This window comes from Vidua macroura, chromosome 1 (genome assembly GCF_024509145.1).
Source record: "Vidua macroura isolate BioBank_ID:100142 chromosome 1, ASM2450914v1, whole genome shotgun sequence".
NCBI lineage: Eukaryota > Metazoa > Chordata > Aves > Passeriformes > Viduidae > Vidua > Vidua macroura.
Window position 1 is genome coordinate 132,158,355 of NC_071571.1, and position 23,148 is coordinate 132,181,502.

At 40.7% G+C, this 23,148-nt stretch overlaps 1 protein-coding gene across 1 annotated transcript in view; it reads right to left on the bottom strand.

The window, feature by feature from the left end:
- Nucleotides 1-2,815: 2,815 nt before the first annotated feature.
- NIPAL2 (NIPA like domain containing 2) overlaps nucleotides 2,816-23,148 on the bottom strand; it is a 51,857-nt gene continuing 31,524 nt past the window's right edge. Inside the window, 8 exon segments of the mRNA XM_053991538.1 lie at nucleotides 2,816-3,008; nucleotides 3,320-3,414; nucleotides 4,727-4,790; nucleotides 6,593-6,681; nucleotides 9,026-9,161; nucleotides 13,143-13,239; nucleotides 20,596-20,717; nucleotides 22,702-22,761. Of these exon segments, the coding sequence (XP_053847513.1) occupies nucleotides 2,914-3,008; nucleotides 3,320-3,414; nucleotides 4,727-4,790; nucleotides 6,593-6,681; nucleotides 9,026-9,161; nucleotides 13,143-13,239; nucleotides 20,596-20,717; nucleotides 22,702-22,761 (758 nt within the window). The 3' untranslated portion in view covers nucleotides 2,816-2,913.

Here is a 23,148-nt window from a genome sequence, read left to right on the forward strand (position 1 = left end):
ACCTTTATAAAGTTTGGCCTCTTTCCTTTGGTTTTAGGTGACCAGTGCCCTTCCATGCAAAATGTGAGTCTGCCAAAAGCTGGGCTGGAGCAAGCAGCAGGCAATCAGCCTGCCAGGTGAACACCAAGACCCTCTCAGGGGCAAACAGACAAATCCAGTCCAAATTTTGTTTATTTTTGCCAGCTGAAACTGTTCGTAAATGCATCCTGATATTTTATGGCAAAAATGAAACAGTTTTGCTCTGCTCCAGAGCTCCCATTTCCAGGCCCCTGGCCAGTTAATACTTCATCTCTTGCTGCAGCGTGACCAGCAGTGGAACAAGCACTAAATGAGTCCTGCTGGTCCTGGTCTGTCAAAAATCCCAGTTTGGAGCCTGAGGGACCACGTGAGACACTGCCTGCCTACCACACCTTCTCCTGGTTTGATTTCTGCAGATCCCGTGGAGGATATGTTCCGGAAAATTCAGTCTGCAGGCACAAGTTTTGCAGCTTATCTGGCCCACATTTCTGATGTCAGGAAAAGCACTGCAAGAAAATATCTTGTTATTGAGGAGAAGCGCTCCAGAGATGTTTTTTTATTCCAGTGTAAAGGCTTTTCTTTTAGCAGGCGTTTGTCTGTGGTATTTGCAATGTAAGTATGGCAAGCAGAACCTGAAAATAGCATTGATTAGAAACTGATTCTTGAAACAAGTCATGTCTGTTTCTTGGCAGAGCAGTAATGAATTCTCATAACGGAGTTTTTCCAATCCTGTAATACTTTAATTAGTTGGAATACATTAACATCTCAAAGATCATGTCAAATCACAGTTTTCAATTGGACATAATTTCTACCAGTGTTTTGGTCCACAAATTATTTTGAAATACACTAGAGATAAAATAAAACAATTTAACCCTTATATTTTTTTAATAAACCCATAGGAAGAAAAAAAAACCCAAACAACATTGTTCAAGAAGAAATCCAGTAATTTAAAATAAATAACTTTTGCCACAGATTTTTACATTTGATTTATTGCTTTAAAGACAAATTCCTACACCTGGTAACCTTTACTACCTCCTGCAGCCCTCCTGAGCCATGGAAACAGATTTCAGAAAGATACCCAAGGCCAAACATTTAACAAAGCAACAATACCAAATCCTTTCACCCATTTGTTTCCCAGGTCACAGAATGAAAATCTGTAGGCCTCTTTTTTCCATCTTTAGCACATACTCTCACTTGAGACTTAGAAAGCAGCTTAAATTTGACTGGCAAAAGAAAGACAGGCATGTCCTTACTCCCTGGAGAAAGCCCATCAAAGTAATGTGCTTTTTTTTTATTTTAATCTTTAGAAACTTGAACTCAAGATGCTGGGTGGGAAAGGAAGGCCAAGCCAAGCAGTTGGGACAAGTAAGGTGCAGACACAGAGTCTTATCCCGTGTCAGCTGGAAAAGACCCATATTGAAAAACAGCTTCATAAGTCCCCAAATGCCATAGTTCCTGGGACATTGCTGCACATGAAATACTGCAGCTCTATGTGTGCTTTGCAGCATTTGAAACAAAACTGTCTTATGGATCTTCAGCTGTACCTATCTTAAAATTAAATATACCATTATTTGAGAAAAAAAATTAGACCTGAAACAAAGTACACAGTCTATGGCCTCTACCCATTACTGCCCCTACCCATAACTGCAGATTAATTCAATCCTAAAACAAGACATGAACATTTTTCAAGAGCACTTTCATTTGTTTATGCAGAGGATGTGACCAGCCCCCCTGTGCTGCCTGAGGTGGATCAATACTATCACACAGGGATGAGTGCATCCATGATGAATTCCTTGAAAAAGCTTTTTTGGTAGGATACTGGGATGGAGAGACACCAAGACGTCCCAAAACTGAACACAAAGCCTGTACTGTCATTGTTCCCATCACTGCTGGCTCTTCAAATCAGTGTGGAGACACAACCATTTAAATAAGGGAAAATTGTACAATTACTATGACTCTTCGTGGTCCTGCTTTTTACAGCCTTTCCTCATACAGAATTACCAGTGGTAACAGGACTTGCCCTAATTTTTTAGAGGTATTTTTCCAAGACATACCAAGAGAGGGACCCTGGCTACCCCACTTCCTCTGAAGAACCATGCATTTTCTTCACTAAAACCCTCTTTTGCTGAAAACAGAAGTTAAAACTCAGACCAGACTATGCTAACAAATCATAGAGCCCACTGCACAAGACTCCTCTGGGAGGATGTAAAATGTCAAGTACAGTACCCTAATCCTGCCTTGGCTGGGCACCTCAAATGTGTGCGTGTGCCCATGTGCCTGTTTATGGCAAGCACTATCTTCCCATTCCTCACACAAGTACTGATTTCCTTGGAAGATAAGAGAATTAATCTGATGATAGGAGATAATCAGGATACAAATACAAAATTATTTTTGTATTTTAGTAGACACAACTCTATTTTTGTCTACTTCATATATACTTACAGTTTTGATTCCTGAACAGGAAGGAAAGAGTTTAAAAGGGATTATAAATATAGCAGAATACTTTGATATCACTTACAAAAATTCAAATTTCTCACCTTTGTCTTTAAACATTTACACAGATCTGAGGGGTTCCAAAGGGGACTTTTTATAATCCTGTTCTCTGCTCATTGCATTTAAAATCAATTAAAACCCTAAAAATGTCCTCAAGAGGCATTGATACTAGGGGAATATTCCATTTCATTAATGGTTATTTGGTTTTTGTTAAGGCTTCCTTTATCTTTAGAACACATTTGGTACAATCACGGGATAAACTAATTAGGATTAAATAATACTATGACTCAACAACATACAGGAGTTCAATGTATACTTGAATATGTTCAATAAAAAGGTGCTACTGATCCTTGTTCCAGTGGTGTTCCTCCTGTTAATTGGCATGCAAAGTGCTTTCTTCTTTCAGCTTTGCCTTTTCACCAAGTCATCTTCCTTATTCAGTGTGCCATAGCATGAACAGTGAGAATCCGGTTGTATTTTGCCTGTCAGTTTTTGTCCTAAGGAAATGTGGTGAGAGAAGGAAAAAACAACAACTCTGTGAAGAATTTTAATAAAACAAATTCCCCATCAATCCATCATTTAAACATTCTTAGCTCTAGTAATCATTGTTTTCATTTGACTAGTTGTAACAATAGCTTGGAAAAACCCTGAAAAATTCTTTGAAAAATCTGTTGGGAACAGGAATAGAAATTAAGTGAACAGTATATTTATTAAATATGACTAGAACATATTTGTGACTCAGTTCTCCTAGGTCATCTCATTATCTGATACCTCATTTAAACAGAGACAGAAAAAAAGCCCTACTGACCAGGAATATGTCCACAGTCAATAAAAGGAATTTGTAAAAGCTCCTCTTTTTTATTTCTTGCAATTATAATCACGCCAAGGAAAGACAGGAGACACCTGCAAAATAACAGTGGCACAGTATCATTAGAAACAGTTCACTGCATCTGAGATGAGAATTTCTTTCCATGTTTCTTTTTTAAGGACTTCCAAACCCAAGTTGCTGAGTTTATAAAGAAACACTTCTTCCTGGCAGCTCTGTAAATTTATTTTGGGCTTCTTTCAGTCTAGTTTTTGCCTCCTGAAGTTTTACTATCAGTTCCAAAGGCTCCACAGCCAAAATTACACTTCCAGCAATATATACCTAATCAGATGCCTGTGAATGTGAGACCTCAACATTTGAATCCCTGAGCAAGTCTTCACAGAGAATCCAAGCTAGCATTCTAGCATGTGCAATTTCATTAACAGCTCAGTCTAGCTGCGGACAATCGACATCTCTGTTGTTTTTCTCATTTGATTGTGTGTCTCAGGGGCAGGCTGTAAGCCAGGAGCAGTGAAAAACTGCTATGGCTGGACACATCTTCTATCTGTTGTGTGTTGGACACATAACCCCTAACTCCTAGCTGCCAAATACATGGTTGCTCATCTCCAATTTTTGTGTCTTTTCCAGCAGTCAGACAAGATAGTGGCTGTGTGCACCTACTCCAGCCCAACTGCAGAAGATGAAGATGTCTGTAGTCATCAGCCCTGTTTATTTGACAGCACTGTGGCAAGACACCTCCAGCAATTTAGGAGATCTTTTAAACATTTCGTGCCCATTATTATAACTGTCACCTCCCTCAAAAGTTGTTGTGGTGCTGATAGCCAGCAGAAGGTTTCTCCTCTCACAACACCTAGGCCATTCTTCAAAAAGATCTTTAACATACTCTGAATTTTTCTGCAGGCACGCTGTGTCTTTCGTGACACAGGCAGATGGGGGAGAGTTATTACAGTAGTGCCTTGTAGGCAAGCAGCTCATATAATTGCCCATGCCTTGGGGCAGAAAAAACCAGCCTGACACACCAGTGGAAGGTAACATGGGAGGAGATGTCTCACAGCTGTAAAAGCACCCCCTATAATTTGATATTTGGTGGAGAGCACTGACTTCTCCTTCCTGCTGGAAGAACACATGATGCTGGTTTTTCATTCCATCATGAGATTAGTAGTTCACAAGTGACTCACATTTTTACATATTTGGATTCAAAACCAGGCCTCCAAACTCCCAAAGCACAGACATCAATCTTTCCTTTAATGTTTTTTTTATCCTACTATAATGGCTATTCCATAATACTTTAATAACAAGGCGGGTTTCTTCTTACTGAGAAAAGAGATTCCACAAGGCAATGCTGTTTCAGTACAGACCTTAGTGCAGATTTTAGGCTGATACACTTACCCGAACAGAAACATGAACATGCTCAGTAAAGCTGCACTTTGGAATTCCCGATAAAATATGACCCCTGGAATGTGACAGAAACAAGAATTGCAGATCTTGACTGGCTTCCAAGTGATATGAATTACAGCTGGGAGGGTCAGGAGAAGTGTCATGCTTAAACGGAGCAAAAAAATCCCAAATAAGGTATTAATACACATTGGGATGTGTTCACTTTATGTCCTATATTCCATAATCTAGGTTTTCTCAAGATACTGCACAGGACTGGAGAAGATTTAGTCAATCAGGCTGGAACACATGCTGGGTTAGTAATTGCACAGATGCACGTAACTTTTGCATTGTCAGCAACAATTTCTGTGCAGGTCAAACTCGAGGTCTTATTCACAAGCAGCGACACACCAATACAGCTAAGAGGTTCTTCATGGACTTCGTTAAGCTACTCCAGCAGACCATGTGGACATCTTAACTCCAATTGGGAACAGATTTTCAATAACTAACTGTGTTCCTGATGTTTACACCAAGTGAAGGGCTCCAGCAGCCAAGTTTGCCAAATCTTTCTGGCTGAAGGGATCACTAGCTCTTTCTGGTCACCCCTCTTCCAGGAATTAGCACCTCTGTAGTGGAGGTGACAGAACCAGATGTGTATCTGGATCTCAGCTGCCCCTATTAACAGCCAAGTATATTAGCTTTAAACCACTGATGAGCACAGCTCTGCTTAGAAACACCAGAGTGGGACCCAGTGCAGCTGAAGTGTTGAGTGTGTCTTTGAAGGCTGTAACTAGGGACAGGGGAATCATGACACCAGGTACCTTCTATGAGCACCTCAGCAAGATTCAGCAGAGGTTGTTCTTCTAAGCCCTACACTGGTTTAACTAACCTAGTGCAAATGCATGTGTATCCACTCTCAAAGCTATTAAGCCATTCCTGAATAGGTACTTGATCTTATAAGGAGGCACCAGGCCAAATTCCCCATATGGTCACAGGAACACAACCCCCTTTTGGCACAAGTTTCTTCTCAGTCACAAAGTGTAAGTCTCTTCTAACACAGGTGTTGAGGCAATCTGTGCGTGAAGCTAACTCCCCTTCTCATTAATGGCAGCTCTGCATGAGAAACTCCTGCACAGCAATGACAGGAAAGCCCCCAGTGTGTGTTAAAATGAGTCATAAATGTTCTAACAACATGATCATTTTGGCTCATTGCTGATACAGCATCTTAGTCGTCCTCCCAGCTCATGTTCTTAATGCTGCACACCATTTCCAAGATTTGCAGTCCCTCTTTAACAATGCTGAGTTCAAAGTTCTCACCCAGAATAAAATGTTAAATGCTTAAAAAGTTTTTGTAGTCATTTTATTTCCTTCACTTAACCCAGAATTCCACCTTCTGAAATGGAATATATGCTAACTACTATGAAGCACAGCTGGTTGTCATTTGAGTAGTTTGCCAGGCTGTTAAAATTACTCTACCAGTTCGTATAGGGAGAGACTGGTGTGCACATGGTAAATGCATTTACTGGATGTCAGTATGAGGCTAGGATAAATGCAGGTAGTCTTAGTAAGCCAGCAAGGTACAGTGAATCACACATAATCTATTTTGGAAATGTTAGAATTTGATTATTTTTATAGAATTATAGAATTATTTGGGTTGGGATGAACCTTAAAGATGATCTACTTCTAAGACCCTACCATTTATTTTGTTTCAGAAGCTGTGAAATTATTTATTTTTCAGAACTTAAACACCTATGACTTAGGGAAAACTTATTCCTGTGAAGACAAATATGACTGGTTTGGGTTCCTATTCACAGGGTTCCTATTCTTGAAAATCTGATGTTTAAAAAATCTTTCTGTAGAGGAAGAAGGTCAGAAACAAACCTGAAATGATGGCACTGGTGGTGAAGAACACAAAATTAATGGGGACAACTGCTGTTGCTTCATACAGATGCATTGCTTGATTCAAGAACCTGAAAGATAAGCATTATTGTATCTCATGCCTACAGGAGGTTCCTTGCACTTTAAGTCAGGTTAAGCCACTTCTTGTCAGTTTTACAAAAAGTGTGGCCATTTCTTACCACAATAGCAAGTAGCCCTGGACAGCATACACACACTGAATTTACTTTCTGGTTTTGGCTTTGCAGAGTACAAATAAATAGGTGAAAGCAAGAAGGTTGGCATGGATTCTTTTGGCCATAGGCTTTCAATGGACATCTTTTTGAAGCATTGCTGGAAAATTTTTGTCTGCCACAGATAAGGGAGGAATGCTAGGGTATTATTGCTTATGATCTGCATTGTTTCTTGGAAACAGTGCTGCCTGCAAGCAGCCAGGGACAAGTTGCTGTAATTCAAACTTGTGTAAGGGTACATTGGCATCATGGATATGAACATGTGAGTTCTTGTAGGAACTCTTTCACTTTTCTGAAGTCCAAATTGCTGCTACTGCTCAATCCAGCTTGGCTGAAACACCTATTTGTATGTTTATCCATGCAATCACACCCCAGAAAAAACTCTGTCCTGCGGGGAAAGTCCAGAAAGGTGGCTTCAAGCTCCTTGGGTTGGAAACTCTCTGCCCTGCTCTTCAGAAAGGCAACATGACCTCTCACCAGAATCATGAGCAAGAGTGTGCAGGACCACAGGAGCATACACTGCACACAGACCTGCAGGACTGAGACACTGGCCATGGGGCAGCCTGCACAATCTGCAAAAAGGCAAAACAGTTAACCCACTTATACAGAGACCAGAGATATCAACATTCACCCATAGAGTTATGAATCTGACATCGTGGATGCACCTGTAGATAGTCTGTTATGTGAATGGTCATTTCAGAGAGAAAAATCAGGAGTCTGCAGACTAAATTCAAGCCTGTAAAAAGAACCACACTTGAACATTTCACTGGTGCAATATATGCGCACAGTAAAAATCCAAGCTTGGATCTGTTTTAGCCATTAAAATAATTGTGTGGTTATTTTAGCAACTGTTGAACAGTCTCCATGGTGCTTTAAAAATAAAGAAATTCTACATATCCACAGGATAGTCAGGATTTTGAAGTCATTGAAAACACCTCATTATTTTCTCCCATTTGCAACAAACTTGGTCACAGGGATTAAAACAGTGATAGTAAGGCCTGGTGTTGGATCGAGGAGATTGTTGCAGCACAGGCTGTTCTCAGCTAATGAATGACAGTCATATAAAATAAGAGAGAAAACAAATAAAATGAAAAATTTAGACTGACAGCACTGTCCCTGTTAGAAAATGCATCCAAAAGAGTAGAGAGAAAGGGACGCTGAGCCCAGGGAATGAAATGGGCACGTTTCACTTCTGCTTTAATTTTGGCCAGCAAAAGAAAGAAAGAAAAAAATTACAAGACGGAGAGGTTAATTTGGCAGCTTCTTATTTACCAAGCTCTTATTTCCTATTGTAAATGCCCAGAGCTGTTCTCCCAGTGAAGACAAGCTGGATGCAAATCACTTTATAATCTGTTACAGGGGAGTTCCTGAGTCAGCCATGGAGAGTCAGTGCATAATAATGCATGGACTTTCTGATTCCACAAGGGAATGGTATGTTCTGCCATGAAAAAGCTGGGTTGGCTTTTCTACCGGAAAATAATCATGCAAGTAACTACTCCGGCTCACACTGGAGCAGTCTAGATGAGATTACTGAAGGCTGCTATCAGCACCAGAAGCAGTGGGACAGGCAGAAAGGGAACAGATGCTGTTCAGCTGCAAGACATATTTTACTGTGCTGCCACCCCCAGCAATCTGCAAAGGCAGCATAAACCAATCACTTCACAGACCAGAGGCCAGCAGGGGAAACTTGAAAGGTACAGTCATGCAGGATAGCAAAGTGCAGCATGCAGATTTAGCAGAGGCAGGGAGAAAGTTGGGGTAAACTCTCTTCTTCAGTCTGACTGGGGCCATAAAGCTGGGGAACAGACATGAGTAATGAAGATAATCATGGTCATTTGATTATTCAGCAATAAAGATTGCTATAAGTAACCCCCAAACAACTACATAAGAGTAAATTTCACTTAGTGTGTTAAGACCTGTGCCAAAACTAGACAAGTAAATTTGGGAAGACCTTGTTGAAGGTGATAATGAGAGGAAGTGGTGTCCATAACAATCAATTATATACTAAGAAATAAAGTTTAAATAAACAATACAATCAGCTGGAGGCAATTTATGCATCTGTCAAGGCTCTGCCAGAATTTGTTGCCTTAAAATGCAACTTGTATCTGGAATCATTATCAGTACCAAATAAAACTGTCAGATAAAACATGTATGAAGGTTAGCAGGTAAGTAGAATCTCACTTACTTGATTTGGAAAGCACAAGAAGTTGCCATTAAAACACTCATGATATAGAAAACGGAGTAAGTTAGCTGCATTTTCCCCTTCACAGAAAGTGCTATCATGCTGGACACAGCCTTAACAGCAATGACAGTCAGTGATGCTGAAAGGGAAGGGAAGAGATTAGCAGGGCAGGACTCAGATTAGCAGTGACTTCAGTGCATCGGTGAGGGAGGACAAGGATCCAGGTCAGAGCCACAGGCCTGATCTCTTAAAATAAGACTGAGGAAGGACTTGGGCACCTAAAACAAGTGTATGATTGCTAAGCTCCTGTCTAAGCTCCTGTCTAAGCTCAGTGGCCTTAGATCCAAGTACGCTTTGTGTTTTGCCTTTAAGTCTTTTTAGCACACTGGACTCCCAGTTGAAGGTGGTACAACAGCCTCCACATCTTCAACACATACTTTATTTAGCTCCACACATACTTTATTTAGCTAATTTGAAGCCCATGTTACAGTATTCAGGAGACATCTGAGAGGTCTGGCTATCTGTTCAAAGCAGTTAGGATGCCTCTTTATAGCAGCCTGCATGTGTCACTGGCAGCCTCAAATAACTCATCATCCTCAGGATTTCTCTTCTGAAACAGGAGCTGTACGAAGTTCACTTCTGGGATCACATCCCAAAGCACCTAACTCTCCCCATGCATTATATATATATATATGAAGAGCAGACAAACAACACAAGGGTCTGCACTTCATTTCAAGGGCCAGGCTCTTGAGACCATTTGCTGGATTTATCCAACAGAAAGAGTATTTCAGTAGTGTATCGTCAATCCACTTAATCACTATCATTGCATCACCACAAACAAATTTCAGACAGCAGGCAATGGTTTTAATACGTGTCACCAATTCAGACAAGTTTTGCAAGAGAAATCTTTTAGAAAAGGGGCTGAGAGTTTAGCTAAGTGTTACTTTAGATTTCCTTTTGGAGCTCTTGGTTTGTGGAAGCTAATCCAAGAAGTCTGTGATTACTGCAAATAAAATGTAAAAAATTCAAAAAACCCTAAAAATGTCAAGAGTCAGGCTGCAGGAATGACCTTTGAAGAAGGTAATTAATTGTCAGGAGCACCATCCCCCAGCTGAGATCCAGTTCCACCTTTGTGCAGAGTTGAGGAGTGTTGGATTTCAGTGGTCTGATTCATCCTCCTGTAACATTCAGATTGGCAAGGAGACCTATGCTGTGCAAAAGGTTCAGGCCAAAGGTTGGGAGAAAAGGAGGAGGAAGAAGAATGAATGCAGGTTTGTGGGTTTGATTGCAAGCATTTTTCTTATAGAAAGTCCAAAAGTTCAGGGGGAGTTTAAGAGTTGCATACATCCTGTGATGATCCTGTTCATCACCATGAAATTCACTGTTTTCATGACAACCTTTCCCCCCAGCACTTCACTTCTTTCTCTGTAATGGAAACAGGTGAGGTGCTTTAACAAACACAGCTGTAAAACTGAGCAGAGGTCAAACACTGGCCTGCAGTGGTGCAAATGCGATGATACAAAGTCAAAAATACACTCAAGCCCCAAAAAGACATCAACATAAAACTGAGATTTGCACTCTAACATGGGGAAGTTATTATTTTAAAAGAACACTTACAGGTAAAAAATAGTATTTTGAATTGTTTTGCTAAGGGTAAAGATTGCTAAATTATTTTTCTGATGAAAGGGCAATTTCCACACCTTAAAATTTTAACAAGACAGAAATGAAAGCACCAGGGGGTTTGGTTGGTTTATATTCTTTGAGAAATGAAATTATCTTTTTCGTTAAAGTAACTCTGAAATGAGTTTCAAACCCTGTTTTCTCTGTCAGAATGACCTCCCCTCAAAGCTAGTAGGACAAATGATGTCACTTTCCAGCTGTTTGGGCAGAAACCTCTGAAATCCCACTATAATCTGAAATGTTTTCCCCAAACTTATGATAACTGAGCATATACATGAGCTAAGATGACTCTCTCCAAATGAATCTGCAGAGTTGTACTAAGCCAAACTTTATCAGATTTTGTGATCACCTCTGTATTTTCTTGATGGTGAAAGTAGCTTGCATATCCAGTGAAACACGGGTTTCTCTGTGAAGAAATCTTTCCACATTTAATTTACACGTGTATGAACACTCTGCCAGGACTATATCACCTTCCATGAGCACTCACCCCTTCAGCAGGCAGGGCCTTGCAAGGGCAGGGCCTGTGTCACACAGCTGGGAGCAAAGTAATGGACAATTTTTCAGCCCCTCCATCACTTCACTCAGCAGAAAGGTCAGAGACCAACCAAAGTGCTCTAAGTGTAGATTTGTGGGCACTGCCAGGATCCAGGACAGCTGCAGGAACCAGAGTCAGATGCAGTTCTGAGTGTCACGCTCAAGGGAAATGTCAGTATTTCAGAAGGTCCCGTGAACCAGGATTTGTTTGTTTGTGTCTTTTTTAACAGAGCAGAAATAATGACACATCTTTCCTCCAGTTGCATAAGCTCACAAAAACCTCAGCAGCCTCCAGCTGAAAATGTATTTTTGGTTGACTACAGCCAGACCAGGGGACTGCAACCTGCCAGGTTTGCAGCCCTGCTGCCGTTCCGCAGCTCCGCGTGTCCCTTTCCCACCGGCAGCCCCGGGGCTGGCAGGACGCAGGGCAGAGGCAGCAGGGCTGTCCAGACCAACTGCACAGCCCTTCCAGGGCTTGCTCAGAGCAGTGTCATGGTGGGCCTGCCCAGAACTGCAGCAGTGATGTGTAGGAACACATCTGGAAAGCTTCAGGCTTCCAGTTATGCAGAAGGAGAACCTGGACCTGGTCCAGGACTGCCTGGACCGTCGCTCAGGAGTGCACAGCGCTTCACACTCCTCATGGCCATGTTGGAAGCTGCAGAGCAGCTCAGGCAAGCTTTGCCGAAGCTCCAAGGTTCTGTGCTAGGAGTTGGGGGATAGCTAGACTCACACTTCCCTCCTCCAAACCAAGAGCAGTTAGACCTAAGGCTCTGGGGGCTCTTCCATCTCTGCCTCATGCAGGGAGCAAGGAAATCCTTCAATGCTTCTGCAGAGCTACAGATCCTAATGTTCCTAGGGCTGGGAAACCTACACAGGAAAACTGTCCCCAAAAAGTTGTTCTGAAAGTCTGAGTTTTTCAGCAGAGTAAGAAACCACTCAGGGTTTTTACCTTGAAGGAACAGAGTTAATAAATCTGTGAAGGTTTTTACATTCAGTTAAATCCAACTTTTGTACCTGGCAAACTTTAGTGAAATTCCATTTTATCAAAACCTTCATGGTCATCTCCATTAGAAACATAAGTCTTTGCAGACTGATAGATGCACCCACTGAAATTGGAGAAAAAAATAACCTTTAACTTGCAACAGCACCTTTCACTTCAACCAAAGACTTCTGTCCCATGAGGGTTTCACAGAGAAATGACAAGACAAGGACAGGAGAATCTGTCACTCGGGGTGGTGAAAATTCTTGATATAACCCTGCAAGCATAGGAGCTTTAGAGATGAACTCCTGACATTTCTCAAAACGGATTCAAGTTTAACTTTATTGAAAGATGCCGATAAAATTATCTCCTGCATTTTTCCTGGTTATTGATTGTGGTGACAATGATAGAAAACACACTTCAGTGGCCCACTGAGTTCTTGTTTTTCTTCAGGAAAAAAAGGTAAAATATGAAATGTTGCATATGCAAATAGATAATTAAAAGTTGTTGTACAGTCACAGCATATCACTGCATTTGTTTAGAGAGCGCTTGCAAGGTCTTCAGCTGCTGTTGTAGAGAACTGATTTTCACAGCCTGTTCTCCAAAACAAAGTTTTGAATAGTCCACTTTCCCAGCATCAAAACCTAAAGAACCTTGTTATTTAATACAGAATACCACTGCACATAGCATATTAATTTGAGGGTATCGGTAAAAATAAATAGTCCCAGCAATAAGCATAGAAACTATGTTTAATAATCAGCTTTTCTCTTCAAAAAGAGAATCCAGTAAAAATCATGTGAAATGTTTCAATGATTCTTCTTCAGCACACTGCTTTGAAATGGCTCTAATCTAAACTGTCTGGAGATGGAGTGACAAGGAATTAGCAGGACAGGAACAGGAACATTAAAATGAATAATATGTTCTTACCCAGTAGAGCTACCATCATTAACAAAACCATGATGTGTTTCACAGCCTTTCTTTTGTAAAAATAGAGGAGAATGCAGAATATTAGAATTTCTAAAATCTGAAAATAAAAGAAAAGAAAGTTAGAGCTGTGAAACTATGTAATAGATGCTTCATTCATAGTCTTTGAGATGTCACATTCATTTTTGCTGCTCTATATGTTCAAAGCAAAGAATGGCTTTATAAAATGTCTTCTGCTAAAAAATAACTATTGACTGAGCTATTAAACAACGGTTGTCATTTATCTTTCCTGTTATAGCAAAAGTTAAACTTTGAGCATTTTTCATATCTTCAGTTTTTCATTCTGTACTTTTATCTATATTTTGTCACTGAGAAGGCTCTTTTTAATGTGAGAGCAAAGGTACCAACATTTATGAGTAAATAATAACACTTACAGAAACTCTGTCTATTAATCCTATGGAGTAAAGCACTTGGTTAAAGAAAGAGCAATCTCTCCTTTTAGCTATAGTATTCCTAATGTCACTTACTCTTTGTAATGTGCAAGCTTTTTTTTGCTACCCTCTTTGCCCTTCTCACCATTCTTACTAAAAACTCCCCTCAAGACTTTGTCCAAATTTTCTGCCATACATCATAAGGAGGAAAGCATTTATTTCAGATGGTAGTTCTCAAATCACAGGTATCTGCCAGGACCTTACCTTGAAAAGTTCAATGACACACTAGCAGAGCACACTATTGGACACGTTGAGATGCTGAAGCAGATCCACCTACACCATGCATGGTCCAGTTTTGCTCCTTTTATAACATGTGACAGCTAAATGACAGCTAAATTTGCTGACTTCCTGTTCATATGTCTCTGCAGATTCCCTCAGGAACTCTTGCCATCTCAAAAGCATGGGTATTTTGCCACCTACCCAAAGGAGTTGCCCAAATATCCCTCTATGCCTAAAGAGAAGAGCAAGGGCAAGGGCCATAAAGTTTCTGTGAAGCCCAGAAGACTTATGAAAGCAGGAGAGATGCACCTCTGCACTAAGGGGTGCTCAGAAGCCTGGTAGCCTTAGAGACAGCATGAAGATAGACAAGTTCATTTGTGCATGTCAGAAAGTAATCAAATGGGGGAAATAAGACAGAAAATGAGATTGTCCTCATTACTGAATCTCATTATTGTTATTTTTTGCCAACAAAGCAAATCACAGAAGCATCTGTTAATCTCATTGATTTTGTCACCAGCATACTATTTTTATGTTTTATAATGCCACTTCACTCTTAAACCAACAGCCACCATAAGGCAGCACTAGACTCAAAAGTACCTGGGTGTTGTGCTGATGAAATTCCCAAAGAGGCGACTGAACAGTTACCAGTGATGGTTATATAATGTAAGTAGCCCATTTCTCAATTTGGAGAGTGATTGCAGCAGGAAAGCTGTCAGCTCTGCCCAATTACTAAAATTCTCTGCCACATTTATACCCTCCCCAATTCAGTAGTGTTTAAAAATATTAACAGAACATAATTATACTTTAATTCAATTTTTAGTTACCTTCACATGGATCCCTTGCTCCCAAAGACAACCAAGAGACAACTGCATTTCAAAACATGAAGAACACAGATTTGGATTTTATACCACCTTTCTTTAAAAGATGTCAAGTATTTACCACAAGATTAGAAAAACTAAAACAACAAAGTTGAGGGGGAGAGGGTATTTGGTTGATGTTTATTTGTTTTTCAAATGTGTTGAATAGAATAAAGCATTTGGCTGTGGGTTAATTAAAAAAAAAAAAAAAAAACCAAAAAAAAAACCCACAAAAACATTCCTGGATTACCAGGCTAATCCTAATTGAATAATCTTCACAATCTCTTGTGAAACACTGGTCTCATCTTCGTCCAGATTGATGTCCCTCCCCACCAGTCTTGCACACAGAGATGAAAACTTGGCCACCAGCTGGCAGAAAAGAGGCTTTTGCCTCAGTGTCATAGTAAGTAATTTGGCCAGCCTCTCCAGCTTTATTCAACAGTGCAATACTGGGTAAATCTAAATCAGGAACCAAGGCACGAGAAATGTCAAGATCTGCAGACAGGTGAGTTCATCTTGGCCTCCCTGTTGAAAACCATGACAGGGTTTTGAGGGGACTTGAGAGGAAAAGTAAAGGTGGCAGCTTTGCTTTTTGTGCCGCTGCCAAACACATCTTACGGCCAGAGGGGAATATCACATTATCAGCCTGCAGCTACAACAGCCACCAGGTAGCTTCATTTGCTATTCTGACAGGGAACAATTGGTAACAGAACAGAGAAACCCGTGATAAGTAAATATTCCCCACTCAGAAAGGTACCCATGTTAAGAAAGGAGTCCCAGAGATGCCCTAGGTACCCTCCTCCATGACACACCAGTTCACAGGATGGTGTGACTGGGACTGGGCCATGGCACCAGGTAACAGCACTGTGAACCCTGCTTCCCTCACCTGTGCAAACCTGAGCACCAGTCACTCTTACCAGACCCTTGGAGTGGTTACCACAGGTTGTACAGAAACCCATGAGACAGCCCTGCTGCAGGCTGCTACATTGATTCATTTTATATCCTTGTCACGGTTTGATGCTGGTGTAATGCTACCACCCCACATGAAAATACACTTTCTCAAAATAAATGCTGTGAGATATGATCAGGAACAGAGTAGAGCAGATTTAAGTTTAGAAATAAAGGAAAAAAAAACTTTATTAAGTTACTTCTACTATAAAAAGACACACATACTAAATTTAGGATGAAGACTCTCTAAAACACTCCTCCTCCCCCCACCCAATTTTTAATAAACTACAGTGAGATACTACTCGGATTCTTGATTAAGTTGCTACTCTTCAGATAATTAATACTCAGTCTATTAAGGGAGAGAGGAGTTTCTCTTGCACCATAGACCCCCCCCCACCCCCCCCAGAAAACACAATTGCTTCTTCTTGTGTTTCTATGTCACACATGGCACCGCCTGGAGAAAATCTGCTAGTGTGACACTCTCTTTTTTATGTTACAGTGTTCTTACTACTGTGTATGGACAGACTGCTCATAGAGCTCTTTTAAGGATGCTTTGTTAAGGACTAAAAGAAATAACAGTTCATTTTCTTATTTTGGGACCACAGTCCCCCCTATTTTCTTCCTCCCCTGGGGCTGAGGGTCTCAAGAACAGAGATTATTTTCTTCTTGAAGACAGAGGGAATCACTACACTCTCTTTAACTCTTCTCTGTTTATTCTTGTGCTTGCAGTTGCTGAAACAGGTCTCTTGGTTTACTACTGTATCCCTTTAAAAATGCAGTCTCTGTTGTAGGAGAATTTGGTTTAGTTTATGGCTAACAAAAAAAGTTCAGCTACAAGCTACTCTACCATCTCCTCTCACTTAAAAATTTCTTCTTTTAACATTTCAGATCTTAGACTGTCTCTCTTCTACTTCAAAACAGGAGGAGTAATATTTTATAAAGCTTTCATTTTCTAGGAAAGGGTTAAAAGTCTCAGACTCCCCAGACAGCTGAAATCTCTGCCCAGAACTCCAGCTCTCACGGTTGGGCACCTTCCCCCCTCTTTCTCTTTCTTTTCTGCCAACAAATTCCAGGTGCCAACAGACTCTCTGTTTCTTTCCTTCTTGGGTGGGGGGGGAACAAAGGCATCCCAGTTTCTCTCTACTCTTTTGTCCGCAGGGGGCCCACCTGGTTCCAGTCCTTCAGCCCCTGGCCTACCTCTCTCAGGCCACATGGCTTGCCCTCGCCCACCTAGCTTGTGGCTGGGCATGGGAGAGTCTGCACTCTCCAACGACTGGAACTAAAAAGAGAGTTCCCCTGGGAGTTCTTGCTTGTAACTTTCTGTGTTCCCAGAGGCGTGTCTATGCCTTTAGTGGTTACTCCAGGTGCCAATATCCAAACCTGACTACTGATTGGTTTGACCACAACTTTCTGAAGAAATTCACTTCCGTGTCAAACCACGACAATCCTCTAGACAATCACAGCAGGGGGAAGCACCATCATCTATCCTATCACTGAGATTTCAAACTATGCAAGAACAATCACCCAAAACAAGCCAAGGGACAGTCACTGACTCAAACTATTCCATCACAGCAGCTCTGTCATTCCACTCCCTCTTCTGCCTCAGTCCAGCCCCCTGAGTGGCAGGTAGCGCCAAGCAGCACCAGCTTTGACTGAACCAGGTCATCATAGCTGGCTCTGTCCATCAGCCTTCTGTTGGTCCTCATTGTTTCATCATCTCTTCTCTTGCTAAAGCTACAATGAAGCTCCACCGTGATCTCCTCCTGCTTAAAAACAAACCAACCCACCAAGAAGACACATCTGAAAGGAAACAGCCAAGCAAAACGATCAAAAGGACACTGGAGTCCCTGAGAGCAGCTCTGGAAGGGGTGCACAGGTCTGTATGTGTCACCACTTCTACCTCCTGGGGAAACCCCAAGAGTAGCCATGGTGTAGGGCCAGAGATGGCAGTGCTGTGGCCAAACCTAGGAAGATAAATGATGTTTGCTTTTCAGGGCTGCTGTTTACTCTGCTCTGTCAAGTTTCACATACTCAGCTGGAAATCCAAACAATTAGTTCTCAGTGCTGCCCAGCAGCCTAACTATTCTTCTGTGGTTCTCTGCCACTTGGTGACCCACCTACAGGTCATCTTTAATCAGAAGAACAAGGGATGTCTGTGACAATTAAGTTGCACTGCAAGCAGAGTCCATGGCTCCATGGACCCTAAAAGGGCCTCACACAGCTGGGGTGCCCCAGCTGCTGCCTAAAATTGTGTCCCGAGAATTACCCAAAACATTGCTTAATCTCATCACTGATAGCTGTGGTAGTGGTAAATATGAAGTCCAGGAATGGGAAGCTTCACATACTCTGTTTAGAGGAAATGAAGGAACTTTACCTGCTTACAATCATCTTTGCTGTTACAACTAATCTCTACTGAGGTCTCCTCAAGCCCACATTTCATCAACATTTTTTAATAATCATGTTTTCCATGCTCTACCAGAAGGCACCAAAACAAAATACCACATTGGCTGCCACAAATGCTTTTCTGGCATATACACGATGGTCTTCTAGGCACTTCAAAAGAAAAGCAGAAATGTTTTGAACCTGATTTTGCAGAGATTAAATATTAACAACCCAATTCTTACTATGCTTCTGTTTAGGGAAACCTAACAGCTTAATCTATGATTTATGTCTTCTGTAGAGATTCTAAGTACACATAAGCAAAAGAGAAAAAAACAAGCTAGGGTAGTCATTCTTGCTCAGACATAATTATGCTACTGCAGAGTCTCAGAAGGTGACTCAAGGTTATCTTGTGGGAATTAGAGGCTACTTCTGCACAATATACCAGTGGACTGCCACATGGGGATGGTTTACCACCCACAGAGAACATTTTGTACCATTGGAGCTTTGTATTTCTTAGCAGACCACACTTTGGGGCTACTTTTAGAAAGATTGTTGGACTGCATTATACTTCTGTACTGTCTCCTCATTGTATATTTATACTGGAAATTCTGCAGTTTCTGCTGCACTTTTTTATATCTCAACAGCCAACCTATGCTAGGCATTTTACAACCAATTTTGAAGAGCTTGTTCCCTGCCCAAAGAGAATGTTTACAGCAGGGTTTGTTTGATCTTCCAGCGGCATACCAGGGTAATCAGGCTGATATCTCAGTCTCTTGTGGAGCCTTTTGCTCGTCCCCTTTCTTTGGTCAGAGGAAGCTCAACACAGATGAACGTATGGAACAGAAGGAACACATAAAGTTTGATATATTGTTGAGTCAAGATTTGCTCTGTATTTGCTCCATCCTTCCCTACAACCTATGCTATACATGCAGAATTAGATGCTGGCTGAGGCAGGGAAAAGAGATAAGAGGAGAAATAAAGTTCTGAGGTTACCTACTACCTCCTCACAATGTCTCCTGGGAAGAATACAGCACAGTCTTCCTACGCATTCAATTGTATTCTTGAAAACTTTTCCTGAAGTTAAGTCAAAAAAGTCCTCAGGTGGGGAAAAACCCTTTTCCAGGAACCTGTTGTTCTCAAAAAACTGTGAATGGTATATGACACAGAAATTTCTGGTGTCACTGAGTGTGGGTAGGGAGTTTTCTCTCTCCACCATTTCAACACAAATGGGTGAATCAACAATTTAAAATCAGTGTCTAAAATGTCGGGCTACTTTATCATCTAAAAGTGGAACTGCATGGTAGAGGGTGATATTCAGTAGAAAAGAAAGAGCATTGGTATCCCTATTTTGAACTCCCTCCTCTTACTCTGCTGATTGCATGAACTTCTTGAAGCTCTTGTAGATGCTGAAGCTACCCTTACTGAGTACCCCAAAACTCTTGGGTATTGCCATGAACAGCCTCTCTACTGCCTGATTGAAAGTAGATGTTGTGACTTATACAGCATGAATATTAATTTTTTCCACTGAGCTGAATCAGCATATTTCAGGATTTTTTAAGGGACACAAAAAATTGAAAGAGAGTTTAAAATGCACAATTAATTGAAAGAGAGGATCAACATGTTTTATGATAGCATATAATTTGTGTTTAATCAGTAGTTAATGGATAGTTAGATGCATGTAAAATCTGCAGGTTGGCTAAAAGATTAACATCCTTAAACTGTCTACTCAGTGGCTTTCTAACTGAGATTCCTACTAAGAAAAGCCTGGGCACTAAGAATCTAACTTGAGTGAGTCCCTATTCTGGGAAATAGTAACTGCTTCTGAAGCTCCTATATTGCATCTTCTACATTCAGCTGGAGGAAAATATTTTCAGCTTTCCAGAGGAAAAGAGGGACAGAAATTCATCCTACTCACTCTGGTCTTGCTCCTGATGTTAATGAAATACATCAAAGAAGATGTATGGTGTTTGAAGTTTGTATACAGATACTTTAATCAAAATGGTATTTTTGTATTTGAATTCTATCTCAGGTTCAGATTAACCTAAGTGGCAGTGAAGTAGGCCACCTCTTCACATCTCAGCTCCATACCAAGCTCCTTTCAGCCAGGCTTAACAACATGGGAATAAAACAGAGTGATATGAAAGACTAAAAGCAGGACCAAGAACATGGATAGTCTGATTTTTAAAAGTACAATTCCATCATATTTCAGATGAGCCCTGAAACATGTACAGGCAGACAGGGTGGCATGAACACATATATAGGAAATTTAAACAGTACCAATATTTAGGTTTCCCTTCAAGTTCCCCAAGTATCAAAATCTTTCCACTCTTGTTAATCCTGCACAATTATGACTTTCCCCTGAAATGTAGTTTAAAATTACCTTTTGTTGCTGTATATTTTCAGTTTGGATTCAGTAGGATGATGAGGGACTTTCTTTCCTTTGAAAAATCACACAATTTATCTTCAGGAGCAGTTTTTCTACCACTAATTTATAATGCTATAAAAAGCCCAGTAACCCAGTTTTTCTGATTAAGGGAGTAGTGTGAACCAGATACTCACTGAATATACCAAGAAAGGCCAGCTCACTAAGTAATTCTGCACTTGTCTTGCTGTGAGCTCCTGAGGTACATTTGGAGTGAATGTCACCAACAAGTATATCCCTGTTATTGTCAGTGTTCCTCCTTTAAAGAAAAGGACATGTTACTTTGGCAATACAGTATTTGGTAATCGTGGTCATACTTGATCTCCAGCTGATTTGAAAATAGTTTCTAGAAGAAAATTTAAGTCCATTTAAACAGATCTATACTTAGGCAATGGCATTGCCTTGCATTTGTGGTCTTAACTAGTCTAATTTTTATTAAAGACTCAAAGAATTTTGGAAATGTGAAAAGACGTTGTCAGTAAAGCCAGGTGAATTAGGGTTCCAACTCAACAATGCTTTTTTCAAATACTGTCAATTCTAAATCCAAGTGTATGACAAAGGAGAATTAATCCTTTGTATTTCTCCCAGGCACAAGGTGCATCATGCAAACTTAGCCTGAGCTGAAAGGACAAGTTTCCTACTAGTGCATTCAGCTAGGTCATTAGCCAGTGCAAACAAACATGACTGTCCCAAGGTCAGTGTGGCCACAGAGATCTGCACCAGCCATCAACCTGCCCTGGAAGCATCAGATGCAACACACAGCTGCCAGTCCAGTGCTCAAGTGAAGCTGTCATAGGGCCAACATTCTGGCTGCTCCCTGTTGTATTTGCAGATCTATGAACTGTTTTATAAAAGGATGATTTGCAATAGACTGTTCAGCCACTAGGTTGCCAGGGCCCCTTTTCAAGGTCGAACTTGCCTTATTATGCATTTAATAAAAATCTGCAAGGTCTGCCTTGTGGACATCTGCTTGTGACAAACACAGATGTTCACTGAAGTATCAAGATAGAAGTGAGATGATCCTAAGATCATAAACTGTATTGGATTAAGGAAGATATTAGCTAATCAATTTTTCTTCAAGTAATCTTTAAAATTCTTGGTAAACCTATAAATTTGTGTGGAATGCAAGGCTCAGGAATACAAAACAAAGCACATCCGGAGGGATTTGTTGGCACTGCTATCTCAAACAGCTCCCTTGGAAAAGCAGAACTGTGCTATATTTATGTGCTTGCAAAACCATCACCATATTTCCCATCATACAGCTCATTCTTATGGAATGTAGCAACATTGTTAAATCCATCTTGCAAAGTCAAACTCACAGAAATAAAATAAATCAGCTGAACACTAGTTAAAGCAACACACAGTGTTTAAGGCCATAAGGGAAACATGATCAGTGAAGGGAGGGGGGGGGGTTGAATTTAGCAGCTGAGCTGGCAAACTTGGATTCCAAACCTAAATAAATCATATATAGTATTCCTGGAACGATACTGAACAGATCTCTCCAACACATTCATGAGAACAGCTGTCCTCACTACAGTTTGGACAATCAAGCCTAGATGTTAGGAACCCACAGAAATATCAGGTGCTATGCATCAGGTGCAGTGTCCCAGCTGAGATGGCTTGGTGTAAAGCCCAAACCCTGAAATGTGCTTTTTTTCTCACTATTACTGTGTTCGAGGTGGGCAGTTTTGATATGCAAAAAAAAATCTTGGACACAGACAAATAGTTGACAGGCTTCTACAGTGAACACCACATTTCCCAACTGAACACTTGACAATATGATTATTTGTTCTTTGAAGTGATAAAACTAAAACCAAAGTGAAGTTATCACTTTAAATTGAGCTTGAATTTTTGTGCAATAGCTATGCAGTAAGAAAAAAAAAACTTATATCTCAATAAGTAACTCGATAACTTCCCTGATTTTATTAATTCTGTGTCGTACTCATGAAGATAATACCAAAGACAACCTCAGAGGCAAAAATAGAAAATTAAAATAAATTTGAGCAATAAGGACACATAAGGAATGAGTTATGGTTGTAAGAGCAGAGGATTTGGGAATACAGTCTTTTCTTCATGCACTGAAGATTCTCTCTCTTTTTATCACTTTTCCCCAATTTTGAAAGTATCTGCCTTGAAACACTTGCTTGGGAAAGTGGGAGTGTGAAGGTGGGGGGCTGAATGAGAGTTACAGCTTGCTAAGCATATGGCAGCACACATGTCTAAATTAGCAAATGCTTACTTACCCAATATATCAGCAGTCCTCATGGTCTTCTTTAGGAAAAAGACAGAAATAAATGCACTACCTAGAATAGATATAAAAAGACCTTTATATATATACATATATTTGTTAGAATATCAAGTGCTATAGCAAAAACCTGCCCTGGGACAAGTTTAAATATATCTCTCATGGGTGTTGTTGTTGCACCATACCATGATATAAACAGCCAGCAGTCCATTCCTGCAAGCCACCAAAACCTGGCTTTCAGACATATCCACAGGTTCTCACGTGGTTGAAAAGATGCAATACCCTTCTTATTTCCCATGCAGGGACACTGCTTATACTGCTAGGATTCAGTCATATGTGGAAATGTCAGGGAAACTGGGCACTGATCAACCTTACTGTTTCACTCCCCATTTGGCTACCAAGTCACTTTATGGACTTGCTCAAGGCAAATTGCATCATGGAACAA